At 39.7% G+C, this 20,248-nt stretch overlaps 1 protein-coding gene across 1 annotated transcript in view; it reads left to right on the top strand.

Moving 5' to 3' along the window:
* The window catches only part of macrod1 (mono-ADP ribosylhydrolase 1), an 87,590-nt gene that overhangs the window by 33,493 nt on the left and 33,849 nt on the right, over positions 1-20,248 (top strand). Inside the window, exon 4 of the mRNA XM_033974009.2 lies at positions 16,802-16,831. Coding sequence (XP_033829900.1) covers positions 16,802-16,831 — 30 coding nt within the window. The remainder of the gene's footprint in view (positions 1-16,801; positions 16,832-20,248) is intronic.

Raw genomic sequence — 20,248 nt, 5'->3', positions numbered from 1 at the left:
ATCACCATATATGTACTTGTACCATCCCTCTCTAGCCACCAGTGGCTAAATACAGCCTCTTTACTGACCTGGACACACCTCCTCATTAACGCTACTGCTCCATTAAGACCGGGGGTAATATACAGCACTGTTTAAATAAGTGTTAAATGAAAATACAAAGAGGTAACACACAGTAGAACACACACAAACCAAAATAACTTTTGGATTGGTCAGATTGCATTTATGGCTTTAAACCCGACACCCTGCTGCCTTTGTGGTGTGCCTTTGGGCGTTTATATGTTTGTGATGACACTTGAGAAAAGTCATTTAAAATTTAACTTGATGATGAAAATGTCCCCTGTGGCTAGAATGAGACTCCAAAACTGAAGGTTCAAATCCAACTGGCGAGTATAGTCTGTCACTCCCTCACACTTTATCTTCTCTGTGCTGTAATTTCACTTTTCTTTTCATTATCTTGAGAAATAATAAAATCCACAGGAGGTACACTTGTGAAAAGCAAAAGACAAAAACTTGAAAATGTGTGGGATCATGTTGTAAGAGAATAAAGTGGGTGAAGTAAAAGTTATTATTGGGCGGCTGTCAGTCAGGAGTCGCAGGCCTTTGTTCATCATTACAAAGAGGCAGTAAGAACACTCCAAAAAAGACTAATTATCAAAGCCTATAGTAATGCGCAGAGGCTAGTGTAATGCATGCCTATGAGTGATCTAGAGAGATTCACATCGGTCAAAGTGTTCTCCTGCCCACACCTCTTCTCAATCCTGCAGCATCATGTCACGCCTGGCAGAGGGACTGGATGTGACTTGATAATTGGCTGATATACACAAGTGTTCTTTGATCAGCGCTGCCAGAGCAATGCTGTTTTCTTTTCATCTTTTGTTGCCTTGGTATTTGGCAGTAACTTGGCATTTGTCTCTAATAAGCCACTTGTGCTAACACAGGAGATGCTTATAAATATAGCTTTGTGTTTAACTGTGTTGCTTTCTCTCAATCAATTAACTGTTAAGAAACACAAAATGCATAATAATGACCAGGAATTATAACCACTGACAAAGTGAGGTATTCAAGGCAACATGTGATTTTGGTAAAATTATTTAATGACTAAGGGCAAGAAAAACTGTACAATTACATATTGTCACAGCTAATGTCACACTACTCACATTTCAAACTTGATTTTGATTAAAGGAAACAAAACATGTTTTTTAGATAACAGATGTAATTTCTAACACTAAATAGCAGTACTTTCTTTGTTATCATGTAATCTTTGTTCTGATAAAGCTCAAGTTCATTGTAACTGTTCAGAAAAGGTCAGTTTTTTGTGTTTGTATGTTTTTATATTTTTTATATCTATAGCTAGCTTCAATACAAGTTTTAGTATTAATTTTTTAATCAGATTTTCAATACATTTGACAGCTCTAGTCACAGCCAAACTGGCCACAACAGCACCAAAACTAGCGGTGGTGAATAGAGTTAGACCCAGGTGACGGACATGGAGCAAAGATTAACACACTGCGCATCACAGTTTGTTTAAAAGACTGCATAATTTGTCATAATGGTTCCAGTGGTATTCCTCATGATGTTTTATGAGACTGAGTGGTCTGAGAGACTGAATTTTTATGATTCACGTGTCAGTACGCAGCAGTAATTCCCGCCGTGGGCATTGTTGTCTTTTTTGCAACAGATGTGGTGAAACGGAGACAAATGTGCGGTTGTAGAGAAAACAATCTGGAGCCTGCAGTGTCTCGTGTTGGGAAGAAGATGATAAACTACTCTTTATTCCCCATATAATCAGCCTGCACTGCCCACAGGGGCTTCATTTATTCATTAATGCTTTCAAACATGTCCCTTTCCATTAGCTCCACAGCCCTTTGATCCACTACAGATCAAAACAGAATCAGTCTTTGCGTCAAAGAGCCCCTCCACCAGGTCATGTCTTTTGTCTGCACTCAGTTTTTAGCATTAATCCACCTTTCTACCTTTATTTTTCTAATTTAAGTCTTTTTCAAAATCAACTTTAACCACATTATAGTTGTTTCCCCTTCTCATTTACCCTCTTGAAGTTGTATTTGGAGTCATTTGTGCATGTTGGAGCAATCTTTAATCGCTTATTTTCAAGACACCATATTACCCCGTCGTCCCCGGCACCGGCATACACCCACTGCTCTGTACTTACTTTGTTCTCCAATTTAATTTCTCTAATCGGTGGTACGGGTTGTATTCGGCAGTGTCGCTAGTGTGATGTGTAGCTATCCATCGGAGGGGCCTACAGCGTCACAGCTCTTTGTTGTGATGACGTTTATGGTGATGTCAGCTCCCACTGGGCACCGCAGTTTTTAATGCAGAAGCCAGCTGTCGTTTGAGATGAATATTGCAACTTAAAATGTGCAAATTATAACATAACGATCCACGGGTGTCGTAGATTATAACTATATAGCAGCCTCTAGAACAATATGTCTGCTTTAAACAAAAATTCTGTTAGCACTATCCAGAGTTACAAACATCATTTCATTACAGATGTGCATTATAAAACATCTGTGACAACATTTATATCGTCTGGAACAAAATGTGCAAACAAATATCTATCAAAAACAAAACATCAATTTTTATCCTCAGACATGTTTAATAACTAGCTTTGTGAGTCATAGCATTGACTAATGTGACCCTTGCAGAACACTTTCTCAGCCGTTATTTTCTGTTCATGTGAGTGTAGTAATTATGTTGTACATGAATAGCCTGGCTGGAACAATTATGTCTTTTCCATGGAGCTGCTTTAACACATGTCTATCTTTTATTCAAAGCTCTGGGGTTTCGAAGGGTGTTGAGGCGCATTAAGGTACCCAGCTCTGAAACTCGCCTGCTGGCCGACCTGTAGCTCATTTCTGTTCTACTCCTACTCCCAGTGACCCGCTGCTCTCTGCTGCTGTGGTCACAAATGGACTGCCTCACAGTTATATGCCGAGACACAAAGCCATAATGCAACACAATACGGACTAATGCAGTGCCAGCAGGAGAGTGCGAGCCAACCTAGAGTAAAAAAATAAAAAAAAGACACAGAATTGTTAAAGCCTTTCCTGCTGTAAGGCTCTTCGGTAATAATCTTATCTGGCATTGACTGCGATATATTTATTTTCAATTTTGAGAGAGGCTTCTTCATTTTGTATTCTCAACACGCACTGGCAAAACATAGCATTATAACCATTTTAAAGAACAGATTGTGTTACTTCCACATATCCTCCTACAGCTGATTGCATAATGTCTAAGCCACAACAACTAAAATCAGCACAGACTCCATTTTGGAAAAGTCTGGTACATCAGTTTGTCTTGAGCAGATGTTGCTAAAAACACACCGCACACGCACACACACGCACGCACACACTCACACACAGTTGTCCAACTTTTATCATCAGTGGACACTTTTGTCTCATTCATTGTAATTGGTTTTGTTTTTAAATTTGCAGTTTGTTATGGCCCAAACCTCACAATTAACTTGATTTTTATTCAAAGACATGGAAGTCTTCTTCTTCTTGTGTTAGTCCATTTCAACCTGATTATTATGAGACTTAGGCTTCAGCACAAAGAGTGTCACTAAAGTAATTGTCTAAAGAACTTGAAACTATACCTGGTAACTAGAGCCATTAAAGGATGCCTGATTTGACTGTCCACAGACTTGTTGTCTGTTCCCATCTTTTCTCTCCATGTTTTTGTGACACTAGTATATGGGATGACAAAATATGCCGTAATCCTTAGTAAATCATTTGTTGCACTCTCACTCAGAGCCTTCTCGCTGTTATGAAATCATTGTATATGGGCTGGGCTAAGCTCTAAATCTGGGAGAGTGCACACTTTCCCACACACTGATGTTATGGGGCGGGGTGCTGGGAACATTATTGTACAGGCGTATTGGATTTTGAGTCTCATTTACAACAATGGGAGGTGGTCTCTTCTCCTTTATTCTCATCCACTAACTGCATATCACTATCAATGCCATATATTGATGAAATCCTCACCACAATTATTGGGTGAAACAATTCTGGGAAAAAGTTAACCTGTGGGTGGAGGAATAAACTAATTGATAGCAGTTTAGAACTTTAAAATCAAATTCCTGAATTGATTGGAGCTATAGATGATTATTGACATTGGATTCACTGCATGACCCTACCATGCAGATCACATTCATTTGTGTTTTGCTCTAAGAAAATATCTTGACATATGACTTGAAAATGAAGTTGACAAGACAATTTCCTTTCTTGGCGATCAATAAAACACAATTCCATCCAGTTGAATTCATCTGATTGACCAGGAGTCCATTTTCCTGGCCAACGCTGAATGCTTTTTACTGCCTTTCTGAGCTTTCACACAGGATGCCTTGGATATCCGTGTGCCACAGCTAATATTGATTTGTATGTCTACTGTTGTCATAAAAGCATATAGCAGGCATGTTTCTCAAATATTTATGATTGCCGTGAATAGGCCTGTCACGATAATTACAGTATCGACTTAAATCATTCGATGTATGAAACCTGGAGCAATATATTTGGACCGCAATATTTATCATCTGCATATTTTTGTTGCAATAATGACAAGATTTTAGCCATTTTTATGTAATAAGGCAAGTTTTGTGCTGTAGCGGGATGAAAAAGTAGCATCCAGGACCAGTTATTAGTTCAGTTTGATGTTTATTTGTTGCAGCTCAGGCCTTTTAATTATACTGTATTTTAAAAAATGATTTACTGGGATTGTTCCGCTTTGAGTCAGTGGCATAAAATTGTTTCAGTATTATCGTTTATCACAATATTTCTCTGTAGCCATATATCATCCTTCAAAATGTGTTATCGTGACAGGGCTAGTGAATATAAAAGCAAAATTTGGTGTATATGTTTGTGAGTTTATTCAATAGATGTCATTTTAAGTGATAACCTATAGAGAATGGAGAGATGAGTGAGATGTAGTGGGTGTTTGAAGTTGCCCCAGGACACCACCAGACTGAGTGTTAGTCATTGAGAATCTGACCGTCATCTTCATGTTGACACCTGCTGTTTTGCCACAGACCACAATCCCAGCGCCTTGTATACTGCTCACCGGGACAAGCAAACACGAACAGAAAGACTCCAGGGACGCGTTCCAGCCACTACTGAAAACTACACAACTAAGCCTTTATCTCTCCACAGTCAGAACAACTACGTTTAACAGCAGCATTGTGCAATAAATAGACACCATACATCAAGTTCAGCGGAAAGTCACTTCCCAACCCTGCAATGTTTACAAAAAAATTACTTTACTGGTAGAGAAGACTTTTGTCGAGACGAACATTTCAGCTGCGTTTAACTCATTGCTCAAATAACCACTTTTTTGACAGCTTTTGTGTTAGCATTTTAGCTCTTGACTGCGAGTATGCAAAAATGTAAGGTCGACTGTTGCTCTCATCACATATTTGTCAATTTACAATGACATCACTATCTGCCACATTCTCCTTGAAATCTATCATAAAGCATAAAAAACAAAAGAACTGCTTTCACAATATCACAACACTGGCAGCCAGACGGGTAATCTCTGTGAAATCTTTGGATCGTCGCTATTGCTCATTTTAGTGACATATGGAATCATTTCGAACCAAATCAAACTTCTCTCACCTCAGATAAAATGTTTAGTCTTGCGTCCTTGAATTAATGATTAATTAACTGTGCAGAGGTCCGTTATAATTTTAGTCCTGCGTTTTTTTCTTTGTTTTCTTCTCTTCATGTTAGTTTTGAAATGAACGGACCATGGCTAATCCCTATTTCTATTACAAACTCTGGAGGATAAGACCAACACTTTTCCTCTTGGCTGGCCAGGCCACAATATCACAGGATTCAACATAAAAACACTCTGAGGCCTGAAAACATGCGGTTATTCCATAATAGGGTCACTGCAGCAAATTGTCTCTCAATGCAATTATTAGCATCTTGTTTTGGACCAGATGCCCTTCTTTCCACCCCTTGTTTTACTTTGCCTGGTTGTGTGTATTGTGCGCTGCTTGTGAACCACTGAGACTGGATTATCCATTCTCATTAGTCACCAAGAAAAGCCTCAGTCAAAGTTAAACTGCAGACTGTAGCAGAGTCAGATTTACATAAATTTCAAAGAAGGTCTACAGTAGTTTTAATATGCTCAGCCTGCCCCTTTGCCAGCATGTTAACCATAAGATTAGTTATAAATAAGTATCATGCCGTCTATAGAAGTTGATTTACACCAAAACACTGCCATTCCTTATGGTTAAAGATGTTTAGAGACAGGATTAATGCGCATGGCTTCAACTGAGGGTTCAAGTTAGGGGCATCCACCTGCAGTTTTCTGGAGTGTCAAGCCAAATCACGCTGGGCCTAAAACCAGCTACTGCCTCACTTAAACACACGTCCCTTTAAACGCCGGCGCACAGGTCAACACAGTAACAGCCACATGTAAGCCTATGGCAGGTGTTATGATGAGTGACAGCCAGAAGAGATTTCTGGAAATGAAAAATGCATTGACTCTTCAGCCTTGGAGATAGCATCAGTGTCTGTCGGACTCAACCTTCTTTTTATATGTGGTAATACAGGTGGCTATTGTGTTTGTGTAAAACCCTTTCTAGTGTGTGGCATTCTAAAGGGAGAGTTATATAAGCAGCTCCTTCCCTGCTGTCAGAGGGCTGAATGAAAGGAGATCAAAAGGCAAGGGATACAGAAAGAGTAGTTTTCACCCCTTTTGCTTATATAGCTTAAGCGTAGAGTTCACTTGGCTGTTTCCTCTTTGGAACATGCTCACACTGTACTGCTCATCCGTAACCCATATAGTTCTGTGCCATTGTTTTGTTTTCATATTACACTTTTCATTTGTACTTTGCTGCTTTTTTTAATCCTTGTTCTGAGAGCGCTGCTTTGGTCCTGAGAACGTCAGTCTAATCTGCTTTTTCAATATGGCCTTGTATGACTGCTGCTAATCTCTGTATCGTACTGTTTACAGCTGTCAGGAATATTTGTTGAGATGATTTGAATGATGAAACGTGTTTGTGAGTCTCAAGTCTAATTGCTGCGTTAGGTTCCAGTGTAAATCCATGTTTTGAGGCTGCAAATAATGTCATGCACCAGGGGCATGCCCACTGGGATACAGCCGTGGCCCTGTGATGAATAGAACAGACGAAAAACACACAACTCACACGGGGGAGGGAGCAGCAAAGAGCGATGGGAGAGATGAGAGGAAAACATGCAAGTGGGAATTTATCTCTTCAAACTATAATCTCTCACTTTAATGCCCAACTCTCTGAAGTCCCGCTGCTTTAAATCTCGCACTTTTCTTTATAATCTTAGGCATCAAAGCGCCTTCAGCAGGTAGCAGCATAAAGCTGTGTCCTTCCATAAAGAAAATATTTTGCATGTCCGTATTAAGCCACGTAAAAGCAAATAAAGTGGACATACCTTTCTGTCCCGTCGCCCCTCCGCTTCATTTAAACTCCTCTTTCCCTAAACGCGCTCGCTGCGTCCTCTCCACTGAACGTTACCGCTCCGTGAAGTCACTCCTCGGTCACTGCCCGGTCAGTGCCGTCTAAAGCGGCAGAAGAATACAAAGATGCGCTGCCTCCTAATGGAGCTCCGTGCACTCGCTCTCCTCTACAAACTGTAGTGTGCGCGAAGCTCGAGTGAGCCGGTGAGAGCGGAGCGCCTCCGCTAAAGTCTCGTCTTTTCCCCTGCGTCTTCTTGCTCCAGCTGTCAGTCACTTATCCGCTCAACTTCCCCACTACAGGTCCTCCTGAACAGCGCTCCGCTTCCCATGAGCTCAGCACACACCCCGCGTCCGCCTCAACGGTGCGACCACTCTCTCTCCTGCGCCCGGGCTCATCTCTCCAAGGCTGAGGATGTCCTGCGCGTTCAGATGTATCACAGTGTTTAGTATCGCACTGACAGGTGCAGCCTCCAGCGCACTGTCTCCATCTACCCTCGTCGAATTCGTCTCTCTCTAATTAAACCTAAACAAAAACCGTCGTATTGTTTGTATCTGTCTGCGCGTGGAGAGAGGGACCGTGCACTTTTGAGCTCTGTTACAGAGTTCAGCGGGTCACCACGGTCCAGCAATTAGGCAACCAACAGCTCCGCTGCGCACGACAGCTCTCGACGCACTACAGCCCTGATTGTAGCGGGCGCTGTGGGGCCGCCCATGCTCCCAGACAAAACATGGGCGCATAAAACCAGAGGCGTCCTTGGTGGAAATGGGTGGAAAGGTTAAGGGTGCGACTTGGCTCTATGTGTTAGGTTATTCTTGGTTTGGGTTAAAACAAAATGTTGTCAATTACATCACACTGTCTCAGGGAAACACTGAGCCCCTACAGTGAAACATAACGACCGACTCAACATCGTGGTCAGATGTAGACTCTGAGGGATCAATGATTTTTATTAATTATCCACCTTTGAACTGTTCCAACAATCAAAGCCCTTTATGCGTGACAATATCTTGCACATTGAGGGAACTAGTCCAAAGCACAGTGGAAACACATTATGTCCCCATCATGTGAGTTGCTCACAGTGCTGGGGGGTACAGCCCACTCTGGAGAGCTCCCATGTGGGCTGGTGGGCCCAGGGGCTTTGGGCAGCTGCACCAGCAGTACCCCCTGGCTCTGCTTCACTCTGTCCCACTCATTACACTGTCTAAACAGACACACCGCAGTGTGAAAAGCCTAAATAAAAGCAAACACCCAGACTTTCTCAAAGGACAATCTCAGGGCTGCAAGATTAATTGCAATCAAATCAAAATAGCAGTTTGAATGTGCAAAATGCAAATCACTAAATACTGCAACTAATTTATGTAACATAATTTCCTCTGGAAACAACACAACGTCCTTATCTTATTATGTATATAAAGCCTGTCGATCTTGTAATTTAGCCTCAAATATGTTCTGAAATAGAGATGATGCATCTCAAGAGGCACTCTGTAATAAATAAATAAATAGATAAATGAATAAATAGTTTAAATGTTGTTTATATATTTCAGTCTTCTCTCAAATTGCTCCTGGATGCATAAATATGCATTCTAAACAGAATCTTACTGTTAAAAGTAGAAAATCAACTGCCTGTCAGAAAAAACACAAGCGTCTGCTGCTCTATGTTTCCGTTCACCACTGTGTTTCCAACACTCATAATGACAATTGTTAATTGATCAGTCGATGAAAGTTGCTTAATCTTGTAGACCTACAGCAAATGTTAGCAATAGTTTTGTGTACCCGTTACTATTCTTCTTATGTTGACCCGGGTTTTTTTCTGTACTCTGTGCAAAAACAAACAGGCTAAAGACAGACAGCTCACATTTGACAGATGATTTGCATGATGTCAGGATCAGGATCTCGTGTTGGAGTTGGGGATTTCAGAGGTTGTTACTGCACTGCACACTTCCTGTTCATTAGCATCCATTTGACAAACAACCAGTCTGCCCTGCATCCTGCTCTGGCCGGTTCAGTTTTCAAGCATAAAACAAAGGGGAAAAGACAAATAAACATAAACATTTTTTTCACTTCTAGTGTTTTATTAGACCATTATTTTCTTTTTAATCTTTTGAGTCCATTCAGATGCACAGCGTGTCAGGCATTTATTCATCACATTTTCAGCAGCTTTTCAACATTCTTTTCATTAGTTTATGCCATGTTCCTCACAGGCCCCTTCCATATTGATCTTTCTTGATCCCAAATCTCAAATCTGAAGATTGTATATTTGAGTTGGCAGTGGCTCGGTGGTAGAATGTTTGCCCATAAACTAAGAAGTTAAATGCCTGCTGGTGCTGTCAAATGATATTATAGGTGTGTAGAGTGAATAAGTCATTTGAAGTATTTTGTACCTTTATTTAGTTATATTTTATTTAAATCCAAATTATATCATTTGCATTATCTTGATTGGCATTCTTGAGTGGACTCACTAAATGATGGCTTGAGAAAAGGCAGAAAGTGGCATAAGCCCAGGCAGAGCTGAGAGAAGGAGGAGGTGGGTAGCATAGCAGCGGTGGGGGATAGAGAGAGATAGAATGGGAGGGGTAGAGGAGGAATAGACAAACAGGTTGCACTGGGGCCTGGGGAATAAGAGGCTGCCGAATGCATGGAAAAAAGGAAAAATAAGATGGAGGACTGCTATAATGAAGGGCTTCAAGGAGAGGACATTCTAAGCAGTTTTAATAATAATCATCATTATAGTGCACTTCCACGATACTGTCTCAAAGAGTTGCAGACAGGTGACCCAGCCAGCACATCGCACACTACTCTTTGCCAACTTCTTTCACCCTTGCTTCTTAGTATTGAACATTTAGTATCACTTTTCAAACCCATAGCCATTTTATTTGATTACTCACCTCAGAAGATCGACTCCATCTTGTTGTTTTATGATCCCGGCAAATTAAGTCCTATACGCGTCAGTCCCTGTTCAACTCTGCACTGTGTTCCGAGTCCCTGCTTCCCCCCTGCCTCCCCCCTGACACCTCACACTCCTCCCCTCTCACGCGTGTATAACTTATCACCCTCCTGCCTTCCACCGCTCCAATAATTAGCGCGTCTCAGCCACAGATGCTATGGCGCTTTATTTAGCCCTCCTCACACTATTAACTATTCCAATTAGGTGTTTAATTGCAGTAAAGGAAGTAGTAAAGTGTCGGTCCATATTGTAAGATCGGAGTATTTGCTTTTGCAACAATTGTGTGATGATATAAGGTTTATCTACAGGCTTGATCCACACTTGACCAGCTATACACAAGGCTACATGTGGGTTTTAACAGATGGCGAAACACTTTCCCTGGAGTATCGTGCATAGGCTCTCTCTCTTTCTCTTCTCTCTCCTCTCTCTTGCTAATTAACAAGGTTTCAGTAACAAACCTTTGGCTTTGGTGTCTCCATGGTAACCAAAACAGTGATATGCAACTGTCTACGGTTGTGCTGATGCCATGCTTATACAGTATATGGCAATGTGAGTGTGCGTCTACTTAAGTATTTTCCTTTGTTTTTTCTTTTGTTTTTTTCACTAGTCCCGCAGATTCAGTGATACTTGCATCTACTTAAACGAATATACCTAAACCTCTTTTGCATGTGGGAGAAATATTGCAATTGTTGTTTTGGAGATATGTAAATTTGGAATAGCAAGTACGTTAAAGCAATTAAAAATGACCTCAAAAAGAGACAAACTCCAAGTGTAATCTCCAAAACAGGTATAAAGTCATATTTTTGCACTTTTATGGTTATTTTTATTTTCCTTTCACACTTTGTGCTAGGCTTGAACCTCAAAGAAGATATTCATAGGCACATTTTAGCACATTCCTAATGCATTAAAATGATCTGAATATAGTTATCGAGATAATGCAAAAAAAAAAAAGATATTCAGTATATTCAATTTGGCTTACTCCTACTGTTGCACCATCAACTTTATCAAAGGTTCCTGGAGACTCCAATGAGGATACCTGGTGAATTTAAAAAGCACTTATTGTCCCAAACCAATTTCATGCTAAATCAAATAAACAGTGTGCTCTTTAAGGTTATTGTTAGTTTATCTTGCTGATTATGTTTTCTGGATAAAGGCAAATACTCTGCATATGCATGAAATTACATCAAATATATGTTTAATATTTTTAATATTTTTAAGAGCTTCGTTTACAAAGTCGTTGAGCTGGATAAACTGTTCCAAAATACTATAAGTGTGAAGCTGGAATTGGATCATTGCTTTACCGCTCTGCTGGTCCTAACTGAGATGGAAAACAGCTAAGGGTTCTATGGGAAAATAAGCTCCTAACATGTAAATATACAACCATAAATATGCCAACAGCAATATCAGCAGTTACTGGGTGTGAAACAAAAACTTTTCAACATTTCAACATCTTCTCTGGTAACATAAGTAACTAAGGTTGATTTTTCCCTGCAAAAGAGTGAGAAGTAATGGTTTTCTTCTTCAGTCATTCTGTTGTGCTGGCCTTCTGCACAGTTAGCTTCTAATTGTCATTGGTTGATAATTTACTTAACTTGCCACCAAAACTTTGATCCATTCTATAGCATCTGCCCTTTCTGTGAATGCAGTGTTTTGCTCTTGAGATTTTCAGAACTCAACAAGACCCTGGCATTGAACTTTCAAAGTGAAACCTAAGGAAAAATGCAGCCCTTTTCGTTCATTTTGAAAATTAAGTCGGAGCACGCAGTGTAGCGTTGATTAACTTTATCAGAAAATATGCAGGTCGTTTCTGAGAGGAAAGCTTGCCAAGAACCTCCATATGTCGCACACATTAGAAGTCCAGAGTGTTTGTACCTGTCCTAAATCCTAGCACCTAATCCTTGAGGTGCTGGGCCGTCAGAGCGTATGCTGCTCCATGCCACTTCTTTCATCTTTCTCCAATTCTGCACCTTTGCATGTCTTTGTAGTGCGGCCTCGCCGACTTTCACAAATGAGCAGAGCAATGCTCTCCTTTTAGACAGCTCCTGCTTTAAGGCATCATTTTGTTGCACTACAACGAATGAAAGAATAGAAAGAAATGTATTTTCACTTTGCAACGCCGCCTGCAAAGTCAACAGTTTTGTAGCCAGTTGTGGAAAATAACAAAAATCATCAGAAATCCCCAAAGTGTACAAAAGTAGAAAAAACACAAAAGTGGGTATAGGCTTGTAGCCATGGGTTACACAGTGTGAACAAGATGCCATCCAAAAGCCATTTCATTAACATTTGGCGGGATGTGCCCTGTATTCCTGATAGTTGTTCAAACACAGATTGTGTCACCTCAGTGTGACATTTCCGGCAGCTACAATGCTTTGTGGTTGCACACATAAAATGTAATCTAAAAATATCACTTACAGATAGAAAAGGGACCGGGCTTCTGTCCACAAATATTATTGCTCTGAACATACGGTTTTACTGGAAGAAATTCATCATGCCACAGAGGCCACTGATTGCAGACCAGAAGGTAGCAATAAAACAAGTTTCAAATAATGCCACATTGAGATTCAAAGCAGAAAGCAATTTAATCTGAGGTTTTGGATTTATTTTAAGTGCTTCATAGTCATAAGATGGATGGATTGGAAACCTTTGGTATGTAATTGTCTAAAATGTTTTTACTTTAGGAATGAATACATCAGCGGGATGTGAAATAATGTAAACAGCAAGGTGGTAAAATATATGGGATGAACTACAAGGACATAGGTAGGAGTGAGGATGATCAAGCAGGAGATTGATGGATGTAGTGAAACATGAAAATGCAGTGAGTTGTACAGTCAGCGAAGTGTGGCCAGCTCTCTCACAGTTCTATGGTCCCGCGTTTGATAAAGAGCTCTATTTACCCACAAGCCACATTTTAAAGGTATTTTTGAAGTAATCCTTATCTGCATTAGGGTTTAGGTTAAGTTACACTTTATTGTCTCCATAGGGACATTTCTCATTTGCATTTGACCCATCCTTTCTGGCAGCTGGGGTAACCAGTCAGGAGCAGTGGGTGCCACAGTGTAGTGTGTGGGCACAGATGTCCAGATCTTGAGCTGGCCTTGGCCAGGACTACCTCAGCTTGAGGATTTTATCTATTGTGCATGTTTTGGTTTGAAGAGGGAAACCGGACAAGTAGAGGTTGGCAAATTATGAAAAATAGTGATAATAAAACCTGAGCAAATAGAATTAAAAGCATGTTTAGCACATTTCTTTTGTATTAATATAATATTGTCTGAATGTCTTGTGGGGTTATTCAAACACAACATTACCATCATGTACAATGTTTTGTGAATTAACTCCTGTGTCATTTTGTACATTATGGCACAGTGCACACAGCAGCATTTATGGACAACTTAAGTTTGATTTATTTGGATGTGTTGATTACTGAGCCTGTTCTGGGGAATATTTCTTGCTAGTAGCACTGTTTTTTTTTACTAAGGAGTAGGCATGGGATGATATTGAAATTTGGTGTCATGATTATCAAGGCCAAAATAATTGTGATTAACGATAATATGATAATTATTAAAGTTGCTGACAGTTTAAAAATGCTATAGATATGAATAATTATAATTGTAAAATTGTTAATAGGTTCCATATTTAAACTGTTATAGTATTGTGTATCACATTTTTATATAGCGCTTAACTAACTTACTAAATAACTTCAAGACAGTCAGAGACAATCAGAGCTTTACATCAAAGAATCACTCACCCATTTACACACATTTATACACTACAGACACAAGGGGCGAGGTGGGTGAAGTGTCCTGGCACAACAACAGCCTTCATCTGTGGGAGATGGGTCAGTGGATCTGACTGCTCAACCACTGATATTTATGTTGCGATTCGAACCACCAACCTTCAGATCAGTGGACAAACACTCTACCAAATGAGCTACTGTCGCCCCTAAGATCCGTCACCAGTGAATAAAACATCATTTCTCATCTCTCACCAATTTATGTCAATATCGTAACTACCCACTGTTCTCTGTTCGCTTCAATGGTTGCATCATGTCTTCCTATGAGGCCTTATTTGTCCTTCCTTAAAAAATGAAAGTTTCCACCACACAAAAACTTCACTGCCACAGCAAGTAGTAATGAGACTCAATAAGTAATAGCATTGCTCTGCTGCATGTGGCTAATTATCACAGAATGAAGATGGGGCAACTAATCACGACCTTTTTATTTGTCTGAACTTTTTACACCAGGATGAACTGTGAGATCTATCAACTCTTAAACGGGCTCAGCACCTGAAGAAGTGTCACAGTTTATAATTGTACAACACAACGTTTTGTCTCTTCACTTTGGAAGACATAGCACATTAATGTCTCCAAATTTGTGCCTGAACAAATCCTCTTGGGCCATCTTAGGGAGGCAGCTGTTAAAGCAGAACAACACATAGGTCTTGAAATAAGACTGATGGAATGAGATTTAGTAGTTAGTGAGAAACAAAGGAAAGCAAATTAGATTAATGCAGTATTTAACTTAACTCTAAGGGGCCTGTGATGTTAAATATTACAGTATATTATAATTGTTTAGAGTTAATTTTTGTTCCAGGACGAGGTTTGAACCTTTTAGTCAGTGGGCTAATATTTAAAGGGCCCATATTATGCTATTTTCTGATCTATGTTATAATATTTCTTCCTCATCATTCAGTTTCATCTTTGGAGATGTAGACAGACAAATAATAAAGGGTAACTCAAACATGTGTGAATGTAACAAAACATAATTCCTGGTATGTTTTTGAGGTAACAATATTATAAAGCTCACAAGAGTCAATTTTGCATAATATAGGAGCTTTAATCCACTTTGTCACTATCATCCTTTTTGTACAGCAATCCATTCAAGCAAAACATGTTGTTATCTGTATCTGGGTTGAAAATCAAAGAATCAAATCAAAGCAAGGGATTAAAACATGTCAAACAAAAACTAGATCAGGTCTTTTTAAATAATTGAAACTACTTACGTAAATTGCTTACGTCATCACAACTGCATTTTTTACTCTCAGGAATCCATGTTTTTTCACCATTTAAATTAAAAGAAATGACATACAACACCCAGCACTGCCCAATAGTCTAGGGTCTAGCACCATCTCTCACACAAATCATATCCCTGGCACCAAAATGTGATCTACCGACACAAGACATATTGGAAACATTTTTACAGCTCTATCAGGTTAGAAAGATCCTTAAAGATCAGTAGATGCACCCTGGCTGGCACTGCTGACTACACATTTCTTGGTGGAAAAAAAACTTGGACATTGCAGATGGCAGAAGCAGCCAGTCTTGACATTTGCCAGCAATTTAGAGACTGTACGCACATTTACAATAACCCATTGAAACGCAGTGGAAAATCATTTGAGATGCACTAGCTGTATCGTGTACTCTGTGCGCTTCCAAAAAGACCTCATTATGTTGCTATAAAGCTAAAACTCCTCGTTAGCCTTGTAAGACGTCTGTTGATGATTGACTTGAGTGGGAGATAAATTGGGGTATTTTAGCTTGTACCGGGCTAGTTTTCCTCTGGGCATGATCCTTTCTCCTTTGCATTCATTCGTTAGCATAGCAGGCTTCTTGTTCACCTATTCTCACTGACAGTGACTTAGTGCTGTGTCTTAATGTTTCTAATAAGGACCCTCTTATAGAGATGACGGCAGGTGAACACAATGAAGTGTACCATTGGCAAAAGAGCAGTTCACCCTCAGGACTTGGACCCACAGAAATGCTGACACAAAAGCATTGAGCCGAAGGACACTCTGTAGAACGGCTCCCTTAATAAACAACAAAAATATGTTAGTCGCTGAAAGTGTGTGGATCGCAATAAAACGGGTCACGGCACCAATATACACCAATGAAAAGTGCTTTAAACGCAGCTATTCGTGAATAGAATGCCCAGAGCAAAGTAATTTTCAGCTTGGTTAAAGGGTGAATCTAAGAGTATGAAAGAAATCCCAAGGTAAAACATTGGAGCTGAAATGAAGTGGAATAATTGAATTCGGTTAACATACTTTTTATTTTAAAATGTGGACATCTTTCAATATACTGAAAGCTATAACCTTAGAAATAATGAAACATACTGTTTCTGTGGAAAGGTTGCAACATAAAAAGTTTTCAAAACGCTTTTACAGTGTATTGCCACATAACCTGCAAAACACTGTAATTGAGGTTTCGTCTACTGTGAGCCCCACCCACTCACCTGACCTGACCACAGAAAACTGCCAATAATAATAATGCAACCATATTTGATCCATTGACAAAAAGTTAAACTTCATATTTTCTTTGCCTTTCTTTTATAACTCTCTTGTTTTGACGTTGTTTTTCTGCTTTGTGAATCCCACCTTTTCAAACTAACACATTTTCTCTTCATTTTTTTCAGCCAACAACTCTCTACTTGGAGGAGGAGGAGGTAAGCAACCTTTTTTCTCTGTTTGTTTGGGAGGCAGTTTATTATTACCAACAGCACAATATTCAGAAAATGTTAAAACCTGAAATGCCTCAGAAGGGAAATTCTGGTCCCCTCTCTGAAGGCTACACACAGAGCTCTTTGCATCCCAGCAGTGCCGTGTTTTGTCTTTAGTAGCAGGTCGCTCTTTGTTGTGGCAGGTGTTCAAGGTGCATTTGAATGCTGTGTCTGGTTGTGTGTTTGCGAGCAGGTGCAAAGTCGATTGTTTATAATTTATAGCTTTGAAGTCTAGGGCACATAAACACTCATTTTTTTTGTGTATTGTTGACTCAGTGCTTTACGGTGCGTGCGACATGTCGGACGTTCACGGCTAATCGATACTTGTAATAAATCTGCACCACTAATGCACCAGTCGAATTCACTAAAATACATGCGCGCTCTCAACCTGGCAACGCGTGTGTGAGTGTTTGCAAATTTGGGTGCATTTGCCTGTGGTTGTTTTTCTTCATTTAGACAAACGGCTTTAGCCTGTCAGACCAGTTTCCGCAGCCATTTTTAACCTTATACAAAGTTGTGTAAGCAAGTGCCCTATACTGCGGCGCCGTCACCATGGCAACATATTTCAACACACCTGTATAAAGTCACTTATTTACACTCAGCATGTCACTATCAAAGAGCATTGCCTGCAGTAGTTGTTATCTACCCACAGTGAGCTCCATACTAGTGTACAGACTCCATGGGCAGCTGACATCTATCCAAACAAGATCTGCTTAAATGTTTCATATTTTTCGCTGTCTGATAAAAAAGACAGATGTTTTTTTGAAAAGTCTTTGAGCAGTGGAGGCGCTGCAGAAATCCTAAGCGCCATAATATTTCTTCAGTTGCCATAGTCATTTTGCTACTGCATCCATAATTCACACAATTTCTCCTCCATCTGGGTCTCTCTTCAGTCTTTTTTCTGTGGTAATATCGCTGGTCTCTTTGTTATTGTATTTATTTTTCTCCCTCCGACTGCGTTTCCAGCGCTGTCCTTGGGGGTTTGCTCAGTCAGATCCAGCTTACTGTAGGTGTTAATTAGTGATCGGGGCAAGGATAGAAACAGAGGACTGAATGGAACAAACAACACAGTAGGGAGAAAGATGATGAGCCGTACGTAGGAAAAATGAAATCAAACTTTATTATTGCAAAGGTCTTCTTGCTATAGAATGCTGATACCATAGAAAATTAAACTGAGCTATTGAAATGGTCACTCCATGTTTTCTATAAATGTTAATATATAAAACATTAAAGAACAGCTCCCCAATTAAAAGTGTCAGCACACAAAGATGCTGCACTTAAAATTGTTGTTATCTCACATAAGGCACTGATGTTTATTACTGGATGCTTTTTACTAATGTTGCAATAATCTTTTAAAATGATAAACATTTAAAAATGCACTCAGAAGCTCAAAAAGTGACTTCATCAATTGTGTCTTGATATTTCTGGACATGGAATTTCAATGCATTTTGTCCTTCAACATAAAGAAAACATCAGTTGTGTTATAATGTTGTTTCCTCATCACAAACATACCTAGAGTTTTGTTTCATTCACACATGTTTAACACACAAACCCTCCATATTTAGGCTGTGTTTTTCTCTCAAACAGGAAACACTCTGTTCCACCTTGTGATGTCATTTGGTAATACAGGAAGTCGTCCACTGTGTTTTTAAACTCCACACACCTTCCCTAGAATCATTTGGATAATTTCAAGTCTGGAATTGCCCATCTTTACAAAACTAAATGTTAAAGGTAGGTGTTAACTTGAAGACTACCACTTACTGACGTCACAAGGTGGAACAGAGCATTTTGAGCTTTGAAAGTGTAGACGACTAATAATAAAGAGTTATCCAAACATGTGTGAATGAAATAAAACATGAGGCATTATAACATGGCTTAAAGCTCACAAGAGTCAAATTTGTGTAAGATAGGACATTAAATCGTAGTATCTTTATATTCTTAAAGTCACAAAATGGAAGTAATACTCTTGAACAGTCTATAAAATGAACGCAGTCAGTTGAGACTTTATTGCTCCATTCAGTGAAACTATGTTGAAAGAGTTACTAATTTGGCTGTTGCGAATTGTTTCATCTAATGCAATCCAACAAAAGGCCTTCACTGAGGCGTCCTCGTGGATCTCAAGGGTACCTGGGTAAATGTCATTGTGCAGAGGAGCACACCTGCACACATTGTTTTCACACTTGAATGTGGATGAGAGAGCAGCATCAACAGCCAATTCAAGGACAGGATATTAACCTTTGTTTAGGTCCACTCTCCGCAGATGCTCTCCCATTTAGACACTTATCAGCCATTTCACTGCCTTTAATTGATTTCACAAATAGAAAGAAAAACACATAATTATTCGCGGTTGAGTCAGGCTGATATAGTGAGCTTTATACAGATGAGGTTTGAATCCATTTGAATTTTGAGAGCTTGGGCTTTGAAGTTTATGTTGTGCTTCTTCTTCTGGGTCACCATATGTCAACGTGCACCCCTGGGACCAGCGCATGCACCACTGATGGGTTCCTGTGCGTTTGGCCTGCACTGAAATGTCATCAGACCTGAGTAAAAATATAAGGAGTCTATTGGGAGGAGGAGGTGAACCCATTTACCACACTATGAGTCACTGTAAATAATCCTCAAGGCTGAAAACTACTATGGCAGTATTTGAGTCCAGCACAGAGCCTGCTATAAAGAAGCCATATGTGATTAAGCTGAAGCAGGTGCACTAACTCGATTGGTATTTATGAGGCAGGTGTTTAGAGACGTCTGAATTACAGGTTTTTTTTTTCCTTTAGGTAAATACTAGTTTTAACATTTGAATAACAGCTTGAGTATTTCACTTTACCATTAATGAAACGGTAGTGTTTGTGTTTCCCTAATGCAAAACAAGCCTGATGAGCTTTATATGCATCTACTATTAATTGCAGCTTTGGTCCCTTATTATAAAAATACGTGGTGTACATGGTCATACTGCAATGCTGTCAATTTTGTGTCATTAACTTTCATAAAGGGGTTATGGTGAGCTTGTTTTCTAACTCAAACAAGGAAGCATTGGTCTTTAATAGTTTGAGGTTTTCTTTTTGTAATTGGTCTGCAGTAGAAATATTTTTGTTCATTCCACACATTCAGTTGTTAAACATTACATTGGGGCAAAAGTAGGCTGCAGCAAGAAGTTTTCTCAATTGTGAAAATGGAAAAGGGTGACTCAGTATGTACCCTTGAACTATAAAATCACCAGTCAGTGCCTTAAGTTGGCACAGAACTCCCTTTGTGCTTCTAGTTGTAATATTTATTTTATTCACGTCTCCGATCTGTACTGAACCATGTGGCAAACTCAGACACACGTTTCCACATTGATTTACAGGACCTGGTCTGCACTTG

Source organism: Periophthalmus magnuspinnatus, chromosome 10, assembly GCF_009829125.3.
Source record: "Periophthalmus magnuspinnatus isolate fPerMag1 chromosome 10, fPerMag1.2.pri, whole genome shotgun sequence".
Classification (NCBI taxonomy): domain Eukaryota; kingdom Metazoa; phylum Chordata; class Actinopteri; order Gobiiformes; family Gobiidae; genus Periophthalmus; species Periophthalmus magnuspinnatus.
The sequence above is the reverse complement of the archived record's forward strand: the minus strand, read 5'-3'. Positions and strand labels throughout refer to the sequence as shown.